We start from the raw sequence: 13,734 nt of genomic DNA on the forward strand, positions 1-13,734 counted from the left end.
AAATTTAAAGCATATTTTTAGCTTTAACCTTACACATTTACCAAATTCAAGGGGTGAGAGAGTGCCGTCGTTGTTGCCAATGTGGATGGTGATGGGCGTGTCACATTTAACAACTTTAAGACACGTTTAAATGAGCAAATATTGACTTTTCTGCCCCAGAATTTCAACAGATTGACCTGCGGCCGGCTGAGTGCGAGTAGTTTCGATTTGGCAACAACTACCCCGACTAAATACAATACCCGATTCCAGTCCCAACTCCCAGTTATGGGTGCTGAGAGAGCCCAAGGCAACCTATTAATATAACTTGAGAATTTCACACGCTTAATTAAGCTATCGATTTATGGAAAGCAACTTTGGCTAAACATTTTTTTCGGGAAAGCAAATTTCCAAGTATATGCGGGATCTGCAGAACAAAGCATAAAATTTAGATTATTATTTTTTGAAATCTAATTTTCCAATCCATACAAGAAATCTATAAATGGTCGATAGTGCTCTCAGAGTATTTTAAAATCACCAATCTGGATTCCATTGGCCCTTCAAAGTGCAAAGTAGAAACCGCTAAGTGGATTTCATGTCTTTTCGTAATGAACTTCACCTAAAAGCAGTACATAAACATTTAGCTTAACTTATTGTTGAGTCATCCATTAGCATATATTTGATTCATACAGTATATATGTATATATACATAGCTACCTAGTCTGATACTAATTTATATCTCTTATTTTATTTAGTGAAACAATGACACTTTATTTGAGTGGTTAGCTCTTTGCCATTCATTTGCCCAAATGCATTTGCATTTGTGTCTAGACAATTGTCAAACGATTTTCTAACCAACTATCTCCATCGCTTGACCATCGAGCATCATTCACTCCTTCGTTCAGCCATTCAATTATAAACACACATGAGAGATTCTGACCAAACCCACTTGAAGTGCTCCTGTTCAAAATCAACAATGGGAGGAAAAGAGACAAGCGAAGACAAAGTAAAAACTATATTATAGCATCGCTACGGGTTTGTTATCTACGAATGTTTGGGTCTCCACTTGACCCGCGTGCCAAATGAAGGAGGAATGGGGATTCGGATTGGGAATGGAATGCATGCACGCGCATGTATGTATGTATGTATGCCAAGTAGTGTCCCGACTAGTGAACCGTATTGGCATTGAAACGGATACTGGGTTTGGGCACACATCACCTTTTCAGCAAATGCCAAGTTTAGATACTTTTTGTCTGTGACAAAAGTTTCAATGAATGGGAATGTGGGTAACATGGGTTTATTTGTATTGATACATATGTATATATGTACATAGTTTTGTCCTTGTTAGGAATGCTAGTGTAAAATTTTTACATAATTCCTAGATAACCTGTCGTGCACTTTCACTAAGCGAATGCTTACACAATTCATGAAGATACATTTGAATACCTACACATCTCAAAGGGAATTCAATTCAATGAACTCGACTCACGTTGCAATTTTATTAATGAAATGTCTCGGAAAGTCTTGACTACAAACTGCTCCTGGTAGCTTTATTAATTGCACACATATGTACATACATATATAGAAACATTCATATGTGTATGTGGGAAATGAGGAGAAGCATCGATCAAAAGTCTTGAAAATTAATTGAATGAGTTTCTACGCCCTCAAGTTAAGCGTCAATAACAATAACTTATGGCGCATGTGGGCGAAGCTGTTACCTTTGATGGGCCTTTCTTCTTGTAATTATCCTGGGCTTGAGTTGGTGTGCGTAGGTGAATTATACAGCAAGTTATTTAGAAGCTAAAGTGTAAAATCTAAAAAACCCTTTGAGACTTCTTTTAGTTTCCGAGTCAATGTGACATGAGTTGGTTGGATTATTGTGCCGATTGCGATTTCCGAAAGAAATCTTGAAACTCAGTGAATAAAAAAATATGTTTTCCATTGAATGTAAGAGCTTAAACTCAACATGAAATGAGCACAGACTTCGATGTTGCCGCCCTCCTTGGCTCCCTGTAGCATTTGCATTTGAAACTCAATTGGAAAGAAAGTGCAACATAAACCAACAGAACAGACTATGAATGGAACAACAGTGTCAGCTTACAGTCGGTACCCAGCAGAGCTTACCCGGGCGAAGTAACAGTGGCCATCTACTAAGTGCTTAGTGAGAAATTTGCGCAAATGAGAAGCAGCCACGTCGATGACAGACCAAAGCGAATACAGTCCAGAGAAAACGAGAACTGAGAACCTAGATCCAAGTCCAAGCCATTCACCTCTTAAGCCCAACTGCATGCCACATTACAGTTTACAATTCAGCCAACTGACGCTAAAAATCACCCCCCTCGCCCGCACACCCCACAAACAAACACCCCCGCTCATCCCCTGGGGCGAGGCACACCGAGTGGCTCGAAAATCCCCAGCAATTTGTCGCAACAACTCGCATTACATTACAAAACGATGTGCAAATAGAAACGGGAAGCAAACGGAAAGGCACCACAAACTAAAGGGATTTGGCCATAATGGTCGTCCCAAAGTATGCTATGGTTTTACTTGGTGTTTGGCAAGGCTTTATTTCGCTACTTTTAAATACCGCGCAAAAATCCAAAAACAAAAGAGCGAGATCCTGAATGGCGCGAACTGGAGTGGGTTGGCTACTCAAATTTGCTGCATTTTTGTTGCTCCAGTGCTTTTGGGTGCAATGTTTGGGTTTTCAATTGCAGCGGACGCATCCGCTTCGGGGCTGGGTAACTTTTGTTCTCTGTATATCCCCGGGCGTTAACGCTTTGAACAATCAATTGATGATTATTTTTATTGTTTTAATTGGGCTTGTCAAAGCAGTTGACCTTCTGCAATTGACAATTTTCAATTGTAATTGGATTTTCTATCGAAAACTCCCACCGCATAAGAGCGATGTAGGAGTGCAATTATTGCACTTACGAGGGCTGCTCTAAAAGTTGCGTAGAATAGGCTTATCTAATTTAACAAGCAATGTTTCAGATCTTGACTGCCATGAACAGTTTGATGTCTTGGATATCGTGTAGACATTCAAACCTTTGAAGGCAATTTACAAAATATGTTCTGTTTATATTCCCATTAAAGCCATCTAGAAATTGCCATAATTCTGAGCGTTTTCATATTTTGCTTTTGTTACGCTGCCTCTCAAGAGAAATGGTGCATAAATTGATTAGCATTAGCCCGAGAATGTGCAACAATAAAATGTTTGCTAAGCTGCCCATTAGCCGCATTACAAGAGTAGCAACAAATCATGAACAAAAAACAAACCAAACCAAAAGCCCAGATATGAGGCGCCTTGTGGCTCTTACGGGAGTTCCCAAGTGCCGTCAGCAAAAAGAAGAAAAACCTCATGTTTGACTACACAAAAAATACATTTGTCTGTGCGTACATTTCGGAGCACGTTCAGGCCCTTCCCCCAGCGAGTAACTTGGTTTCCCCCTTTTACAAAAATACTCGTATACAGTCGCATATATGAATGTACTTACATATTATGTAGATATATACTTACATATAGATATATACTTGTATATCCTCTGGGAGCTGTTCTAGTTATTTCCTTTGCCAGCTGAATCATGTCGCTGTTTTTTCAAGTCCGAAATGAAATCGCGCGCTCTCTCTATTAATAATTCAAAATGTCATAAATGATAATTAAAGTTTTGTGTATTTCGTGGAAAACGAATTTAGTCAAATTCAAAAGTCGCAGCTGCTGCATCTTTGGGTTTCAATTCGAACGTAGAAATGTGGAAATTTATCTTGAGATTTCGACTAAAGAAAGGAAGAGCGTACCTACTCAGTCCGGATATGAATGATATGGAAGAATGGACGCTAATTAAGCAGCCGCAATGAGCGAAAGAGTGAATAAAACAGATTTTAATTATATTTTCTAAATAATTGCGCTGGAGTGAAAAGGAATTTCATTCGTTCCCGGCCAAGTCAATTATAAGAAACGCCTCAAAGCAGACTAGTAAATTTTTTCTTTTGTTTGTTCTTTAGTTGTTGTTGCAAAAGATTTTTTCGCCCCGAGGCTGAAGATGATGACAGCAACAACAATATCAGTAAGAGTGACTTTTGTCATTTTGGTCATGCAAATTGTAGGCGACACTTAATTTCATTTCGCAAATACTTTTGCATATTTTTAGGCGTGACTGACTGAAGGGTTGACATAGAACAACAGAACAACTTAACAACAATTTTAAATTGTTTGAAAACTTTGCAAACTGACTGAGAAACGCACAGTTGTTGTAGCAAAGGAATGTTTTTTAAATTAACCCAAACGCAAATCTTTTCTTCCTTCGCTTAACCTCGATTTCTATCTTCCATTCAACTTTAAGATACTTTAATTTCGCGTTTTTGGCATACATACATAAATACATAAGCCCCTCGACTACATAGTAGATTGTTTTGATTAAAGCTGAATAAATAAATAGAACTACGCCACATTAGCAAATAATATGAATGTAAGGCAACTAAATAATTGGAGTTTGGTACATTTTTGCTCCTGGAGGACTTTTCGTTCATTTATTCTCTTCTAGTTTCCAACATAACGAGTTAGACTGAATGACACGAGGACGAAAACATGCATCTAAACAAAATATGTTTTTTTATGTTGGTATTTGTAAAATCATTTATGTAATAACAAATTTGGAAGACATTGTATAGCCTTAAAATGAGAGAAACCCGTCTAATTCTGTTAATCGAAAAATCAATTTTATACATTTTTTCACATAAAAAATGATTTAATTAATTAACAGCTGCTTTCTTGGCAGTTTACTGCGAAACTGTCGCTTGTTTCACGCTTCAATGTACAAAAGATGTTAATGGTCTTCCGATTATGTGACAGGCCGACACTTTACACAGGAATCTGCTCGTTGGGGATTGCCAACCAAGAGAATTTTATGCGGACTCAACAATAAACTGAAGTTTTGGTATATTTAATTTGCCAATTTCGGACTGGTGGGTCAGGCAGCTCACAACTGGTAGCAACTTCTCGTAAGCTGTCACAGGGATTTGGTCCATTTGATGGCGTATGTAATTACAGCGTCGACTACCGCGACTCATCACTAGGCGATTGCAAGTTTTGTTCCCGCTTTTCAGGAAAACAGCCAAATAAAAAAAAGGTCAAAGGCAAACGAGGCCAAGGCCAGTAGAATGAAGGCCCACTAAGCTCTATGTCCACCAGTGCGATTTGGAGTTGCGAATTCGTATTGACAAGCCCAAAAGCAACGAAACTCACAAACCTGAAGGTCGTGCATTTCAAAGAAAAGGTTCTTTTAAGTTGAAAGATTTGACAGCAAACTTAAATCTAAATGATGGAAACAGTTCGTATTTTAGAAGTTGATGGAAAAGCGTCTTATTATTTCAATACTGATCTATACCCTATCTGGGGAAATTATAATTATGCCACATGGTTTGTCTGACATATAAAGAAGAAAAAAATTGGAAATTTTATTTAATAAGAAAAATTTTTACAGAAAAACATAAAAATCTCTACTTCATTTCAAATAACGTATGACGTGTAATAGGAAAATATAAAAAAATGAAGTAAGTAAGTCGTCTCGCCGACTTTGGTATACCATACACCAGTAAAGCAAATATTTCAAGCATTTTCACATGCTTCTTACAAGCATATCTTAGTATCTCGCTCACTCAATCATACGAGCACCCTAGCGCCCCCACCAGCCAACGGCCAACTCCGGCCTTATGGAAAAACGTTTATATGCATAACTCGACTGTTTTTTATCCGATTTTGATCAAATTTGGTATTTTGATAGATATTAGTATTAAATTTAAGTGTGCCAAATTTGATTGCATGAGGTAAAAAAATACGGGAGATAATCAAGTTTTTCAAATTACGGGGGCGGAAAAGGGCGTGGCAAAATTTTTATACATACAAAATGTGTGCATTTACTAAGCGAATATACATACCAAATATGGTGTCTCCAGATAGAATAGTTTTTGAGATAAACGCTTTTTTTAAATTGCGGGGGCGGAAAGGGGCGTGGCAAAAATTTGAAATAAACTTGATCACTCTACATACTACACGAGTCGACATAAAAAATTTGGTGGCTCTAGCTCTTATAGTCTCCGAGATCTAGGTGTTCATACGGACAGACGGACGGACGGACGGACAGACGGACATGGCTAGATCGACTCGGTTGTTGATCCTGATCAAGAATATATATACTTTGTGGGGTCGGAGATGCTTCCTTCTGCCTGTTACATACATTTTGGCGACTTTAATATACCATTTCACCCTATGGGTGTATGGTATAAAAAAACAAATACTACGATCAGATTCATTAAATTGAGAAATAAATAATAGAAAAATAAAATCGATTTCCACGTGCATCCGTGCATCCTATTTTGGTTTTTCTTTAAATGTGTCTTTGATTTTCTTACAATGAGTTGTTGTCTCATCGATCTGTTGTAAGAAAATTTGAAATCAATTACTTTGGTTTCAGTTTTATATAATTTTGTGAAATATAATCGCTAGGGATTTGAGCAGTCGAGCAGCTGCCTGGCCGCATAATCTTTGGAGCATGGGACAGAACATGGCTTATATATTTTTTTATCAAATTCCCTTAGGAATTATAAATTTAAGTAATTGTGGATGGAGCTATACAACTTGACTCTCATTATCTTAACACAACCACTAAGCTGATTCTTAAACAAAAACACTTGACTTGACTTCGACTTCGAAGGGAAGAGGGGCCGAGCGGCTTACACAATAAATGAAGGCCCACTTTTTGGCATTCATTTGTAATTAGGGCATAAATTTCAATTTCACGCTTGCCACAACAAAAAGACGGACAACTTGGCCCCCTCTTCCTTGGCATCGCTCCCATTCTGAACTGTATTTAGAAAACATTTTATTCCGGGGCCAGGAGCAGCTGCCCACACCTCGTGGCTGCCGTCGATGGGGCATTATGTTAATGCCTTGCCGTGAACAGCAAACGTTGCTTGTGTTTAAGAAGCTGCTTTATCTACGGTTTTCAATAAGTTGTCCTTGTCGATTTATGGGCGTACTTTATAGGCTTTGGCTGCAAACAATGTGTCGTTGGCTGATAAGTGCAGGTGCAGTAAATTAGACAAATTTCTATCTGAATTCAGATTTAAAATGTTACTTTCTCTTCAAATGAGCCTGTGCGAATGTTTGCCAAAATCTCAAACCAAACGCAAAACTATTTATTATTTGATTTGGCTTTCACTTTTGGCCTTTGTCTGCAGACAAAGTTGATGATAGTCTAGTGTTTATAAATAAAGCCATCATTGCCATTATTATTATTATCATTATTATCAACGTGCACGTCCATGGTGTAGCCAATGTCGTTCCTTTGCGTGCCATGAAGCTCAATGGGATAAGCGTGGCCAGCAGCAATACCACCAACACCAGCAACTAGCACCACACCAACACAGTTTCCCTCCAGGATCGTCTTGCGGGTGAAGCCTGAGGGCGAAGACGAGGTTTTCAATACCGTTATTGGCACATCGAGTGCACTTTGTGACAGCTAGTTGGACGTGGGCCAGACGAAGGGTGGCAAATGGAAATGCTGAGATTAATTGCAGCATTCTGTTGATTATGACGGATAATGGGGCATGGGCATATATCAGGCATGTGAAAGACATGTAAATATGGTTCTAAAGGCAACGTGATGGAAAATGGTTTGGCCTTTCCATATCTATATGTAATACAATACAATCCCTGATCGTCTGCTAATATAATATATTTTCATTCCTCTTTTGAAGCCTTGGAATACAAAATTTATTGGTATCTTCCAAGTTATGAACCATTTTTCTTTCAATTCACATAACGATCACACAAGTACATTGTGTACACATGGACTTAGAGTTTAATAAAATGTATTTTGTGCTGCCGAATAGAAGGAAATTTATTTATAAAACTGTGTGGGTTAAGACTGTCAGACTTACTTCGGCCGTTGCGTTCCTTGACGGACATATTCCCTTTACCCGGGCTGTATTATATAGGGTCTTGGAGGCGTTTGCTCTGATGTAGACAGACTGACATGACATATGAACTTGTCTCGTCGTGCCGATAATGAAAATATACTCTTCATGTGGTATGTGATATATACGTTGCCCACTTCTGGTTAATACAAGGATAGAGTATTTTTTTATTTTTTGGAAAGTGGACCTTCGAAAATGTACAACTATGCAATAAATTCGGATCGGATTTGACTTTATGCGTTAATGCAATTTTCTTGCTCTATGAATCCTTGATTTCTTTATAACCCGACTCGTAACGATTATGTTTAGACCCCGAGGATACATTTTCCTAATGTGCCCCTGTTTAACCCTGAGCTCCACATTCCACTGATGAACAAACTGTTGCCACAAACAAACTTTTTTCCAATGTAAAGCAAACAGTTGCTTCCTGTCAAAAAGTTTTGCCAGAGATTCAAAAGAAATAGAAGAGAAAAACAACATATATTATCTACTGCAGATTACGAGCGGGGCCAAGTCATGAGTTTACAATGCTCATGCTTTCATAATGAAAAACATGTTAAAAGATGGCAAACAACTTACAGTTAAGCTGATTTACCCCACCCCACCCGATCCACTGCTCGTACACACACGCAGATTTCGCTTTAACATTTTCCGCTTGAAAAGGTTATTAGACGCCCTAAAAAAGACATCAATTGTTTCGTAATTTTAGACATTCTTCGACTCGCAAGGATACACAAGGATGCACGCAGGGCGAAAAGTATACATTTTGTTAGATTTTTCATAAGCCCATTTCGGAGTGAGGATGTGAACTGGCGTCAACTCCGTCTGAGCAGCATTTTTGAAGTGGATATTGATGAATTTATATTGGATTTGGCTTGCTGCTGCCAAGCTTGCCTGTCCCGCCCGGTGTGGGCCTCTGTCACTCTTTTTGGCTTTATTTGAGCTCTGAGTGCTTATTTGTTGTTATTTGTAATTTGAGTTTCGTTTTTTGGTTTGGACAACAGAAATTGATGACCCATGTGGTCTGTCGACTTTCAACTTGGTCTGCGCCTGGCTATTAATTTTAGGTGAATGCTGACCATGAAGCCAAAGTCTTAAATTAAATTGCAGGGGCCACGTGTCATTTTAAGTTTGATTCCAAGATTATGCTGAAATGGAATAAAAAGAGATTATGCTAACCTTATATATGTATAAATATACTCAGTAAAATGGAACTAAAAGCCGTGCAAGAGGCTTATGTAAATGGCTTTAAAACGGGGAAACTCCCAAAAAGACAGGTCCTTCGACAGAAGTATGAATTTATTGTTAGTCATTCTCTTTTGTACACCCTTGTACATGGGGTATATCCTTTTAAATCAGATATATAACCAACATACAGAGGTTTCGAATATATTTAGGATAAATCATCGTTCAAACGAGCCGATTTTAATCGTGTGCCAAATGTTTTCATAACCTGTGGATTATCTCGTATAAGAGTACCAAAGCATAAATAATCATATTCTTTCCTTTAAAAATTGTCTTATTAAATAGCTTAAAAAGTATCTACAAGTCGATCATTGATAGTTTTCTTTCACGTTTCTATTTGATTTGCTCACCGACACATACTTATTGACATTCCAGATGCTCTTGTTGTCACTACACAAAAAAAAACGCACAAACAAATTGTGGGGATAATCCTCCGTTCGGTCTCCCAACCCAAATATCCTCACCACTCTAAAATGAAAAGCCATCGAGAATGCTGTCGGGGATGGCTTTTCTTCTTTGTTGTCGCCTCATTCGAATTCCGGTTTTCATCTTTTTTTTGGAACCCTGGGACATCAGGCCAATCAATCAAAGCGAAAAAGCTTTGCATTTTTGACAATCAAGTCAATTTTCATGATCAACTTTAAGTTTTCGGCCGCCTTTTAGGGCAACTTCAGGTGACATACGAACACATGCATTTTCCCCTAGGCGCCAAAACAATTTGAAAAAGTTAAAAATGTAAAAAAGAAAACATAAACAGAAACCAGCAATTGAGACTTCCAATTTTCATGCTAAACAACAAACGAAATTACATTCATTTCCGGCCTTCCGGCATCACGTAGCCACTGCCCACAAAGTTTACCAAATTTCCAAACTTCCGGAACGACAAAGTTTCCAAAGGCTAATCGGTGAATAGATGATAGGGGTAAGGGCAAGACGTCAACAAAAACACATTAGGAAGCGTTACTCTGTCCATAATTGGATGAGAAACAATTTGTTAGCATTGTGCATTGCGAGAAAAGAGAAGTTCATTGCGGCATACTTTTGACGAAAGGTAATACACCCTTTTTGTAAGGGTATGATAAGAAGAATTCTCTATTTTATTGAATCTATCAAGTAGGATGACTGCTGACTTCCAGAGAATTCAGAAAATATACACAAGAAAGTACATATGTACATATATTTTCGTTTATTTATAGAAATATTTTATGTCTTGAATTGAAAAGGTCAAACAACGAAGGGCTTAGAGACAACAGACTTCAGCTGGGGTCTTCAGTTTTTTTCCACTTATATTGCAAATAATTCATGAAGTGGTAATGGAAATTAACGTAAGGGCAAACAAGTAATGGTTCCCACGATTACAGCCTAACAACAAATCAATAAAAATGCAATTTCAAAATGCCTTGACTTAGACAAGAAGTAGACAAGAAATAAAGGACGTGTCCTCGCATGCATTCACATTGATATGCAAAAGTTGTGGTTGTTAAATAAACCCCTTTGACATTTTATTTTATTTCTTTGCACTTTTTTGCTGAAACATCATAAAGTAGAACAAGAAAATGTCAATTGAATAATTTATAAGTAGGTGGGGCAAAAGGAATAAGTCTTGAAGCTAAGGCGGGTTCCACCTTAAACAAGCCGAGGCAACAATGTGCGAAGAGCGAAAACTCTTTTCGTGTTCTCCGGGAACAATAACCATGAAACGAGTATGGGAATATGCACTTCACTCGCAGATACAGACGGGCGGCACAGACACTCAGACAGACGCCTTTTATGGAATGGGACGGAGAAGATGTTGCTGCTTTTGTTATGCTTAGGTAGCAGGCGGAAGTGGAAAGTTAAGCCTTTTAAATGCAAAAGCTAAAGCTAGAGACTTACCCACTAGCTCATCGACATTCTTTTCTTCTCGGGGCGTTAAGTGCATTCGAAATATTTTGCTTAGATCCATGCGAGTTGCAAACGTGATACTGTGCGTATACGTGATGACAGCGTGTGCGGAAATTAAGTTGAAGTGTTAATGCTGAACCAATGATACCAAGAAACCCAATTAATATTAAAGCAAAAAGTAGGTTAAATGGGATAACCCCCAAAAATTAAACAAATGAAAATATTTGAAAAATTAAATAGGTAAGTTTGCCAAATGAACGCAACTTCGATTCGTTTGAGTAAATTTCGCTGTTCATGTAAGCAAAATAAAATTACAAACAACAAATAAGTTAATTCCCTTGCCACAATGTGATAATATGCAGCTTCGTTATATTGTTTACTCTAGGGAAAACTCACCTAAACTTTGGCATAACTTTACCAAATCACTATGCATGGCTTTCCCCCTCCCTAATTTTCTTTTCGCCATTTCTTTCTCCGTCGAGTCCAACTGCTATGGCAAAAAATATATATTTTACCATCGCAGCCAGCAGTTACCCGTGTAATAGGAAGAGAGCAAGTTGGAAAAGGACATGTAATCTACATTGTATGCCACTCTTGCGCCTACACTTATACACCAAGGAGTGCGTGAAATGCATATAGTTTGTTGTCCTCAATGTGTGAAATGCTAGAAATGGTGAGGATTGTAAATTTAAGGCGCATCTGTGACTCCCTTCGCTTGCGATTTAATTGTTCAGTAACGTAACAGCACAGGCAACAACAACATCTCGTTCTGTAATAAGTTTAAAAAAAGAATAGACAACAAAAACAAGTTGTGATATTTACAGCCAGCAATTTGCTCTCTGTTTAAATGCCTGTCAAAAACTACCCACAAGCTTTTTGCCCAGGGCCTATGATTAACGCCCGAAAAAGTAGGCAACGCAAAGCCCACAAAATGGCAGCCACGGACAACAACAACAAAATTTCATCAAATATGTTGATAAAACACAAAAGATTACGCTTAGACCAAAAGGGTCGTCGACAAAGGGCCAAGGGACCTAATGTATTTGTCAAAACGTTTTAATACCATGTCCCATGTCCAGGACCTAGTCTCGTGTCCAGGGGGACTATAAAGCTAGATGGCTGCCCAGTTTGGGTCCAGCGTTTTTGTAACCATTGTCCTTCATTCCGGCCCTTCTTATCCATCTATTGCTTCTTCTTGTTGGCCACAAATGACCTTTTTCGCACAGCCAAATAAAAATTGTTAAATAAAAGGCAAATAAAAATGTGTGACACACGAATCAGAGAGTGAAGAGAAGCAAACCCAATAGCAACCTGTTGTGCGTGTGTGTGCACACATGTGTGTGTGTGTCTAGATATGGGGAGTGTATGTATGTGTTTATACATGTAGGTGTTATATGTATTAGTTTTCCAAATGCCGCAAAATAGGCTATTTAAACGTCACCAATGTCTTTTTACACTTCATTGGCTATTCGTTGCCAAATCACACTAGCCAACACAAATTTGTGCCAACTTATTGGGCATTCGTTATGGCGATGGTTTGTTTGTAGTCTTGTGCATTCGATTCTGTTCAATTTGGATTGAACAATGTGTTAATAGCTTTGCTTATTATGTGCCAATCTTTCACTGTTACACTTCAATTTTCTTGTCATGTTCAATTTGCTGTTGGACAGGGTTATTGTTCTTTTTTCCTGTTGTATCGAAAATCCTACTTAAGGCGCAATGCCCAGATGCCAGGACAATGACTTGCCTTTAGCTAGTGTTATCGCACTGTAATATCGCATAACTCATTCGTCATTTATGCAGAACAGTCGGTCGGATAGACACACGCACAGACAGACAGAAAGACAGACGGACGGACGGACAGAGAGGGAAAATCAACAAGAAGGCGATGATAAATCACTTTCAATTTTGACAAACGTCACAAATGTCGCGTTGCCTAGGAGCACATTTCATCACCCACCCACACACCCGCACCCACACACATTCAGTTTCTAATATTACATACTGACTGGCCAGGCAATTGGATGATACTTCCGTTCTTGGGCAATGCCAACAAATCATCTTCAGCCAGACATTTCCGAGTTATCATCATTGACGAAGAAAACGCACAAAACGCAGAGCAAAAAAGAAAATTGAGTTAGACCAAAATTTTTTGGGTGGGTGTCATGATTTGAACATAAATTTCCATAAAAGTGTAGGATTGTAAGCTAATCATTTGATGCCAATTCTAAATATTTAGTGGATTCACCCAAATACGATTCAGTATACAAGATAAACCGCCCAATCATGAATGAATGAAATTCAAAACATACAATTGAAAAGTGCTTAATAGCTTTGTAATAAATTTTAGAAAAGTAACTTTTAAGTGTTGAATACTGACAAAAAAAAAGCATCTCCAGTTTGGTTTTTCCTTAATCAAAATATAACACAGATTAACATTATTTACTATATCATTTTATTTGCAGTCTCTCAAAAAGGATCATAATGTTCCACTTCAAGATACAGCAACTTTATGTGGGATACGCATTAGCATTTTTCAGCTTGACCCTAATGATGCTTCAGCCATCTTCCGCTGAACTAAAAACAAATGCAGGTGATTCAAATGCATCCGACATGTCATTAGAACGAAATTCGAAACTTTTGCAACCA

At 38.2% G+C, this 13,734-nt stretch overlaps 1 protein-coding gene across 1 annotated transcript in view; it reads left to right on the forward strand.

Annotated features, from left to right (window-relative positions):
• The window catches only part of LOC6646745 (short neuropeptide F), a 31,595-nt gene that overhangs the window by 16,751 nt on the left and 1,110 nt on the right, over window positions 1-13,734 (forward strand). Inside the window, exon 2 of the mRNA XM_002069354.4 lies at window positions 13,551-13,678. Coding sequence (XP_002069390.1) covers window positions 13,570-13,678 — 109 coding nt within the window. The 5' untranslated portion in view covers window positions 13,551-13,569. The remainder of the gene's footprint in view (window positions 1-13,550; window positions 13,679-13,734) is intronic.

This window comes from Drosophila willistoni (genome assembly GCF_018902025.1).
Source record: "Drosophila willistoni isolate 14030-0811.24 chromosome 2R unlocalized genomic scaffold, UCI_dwil_1.1 Seg167, whole genome shotgun sequence".
NCBI lineage: Eukaryota > Metazoa > Arthropoda > Insecta > Diptera > Drosophilidae > Drosophila > Drosophila willistoni.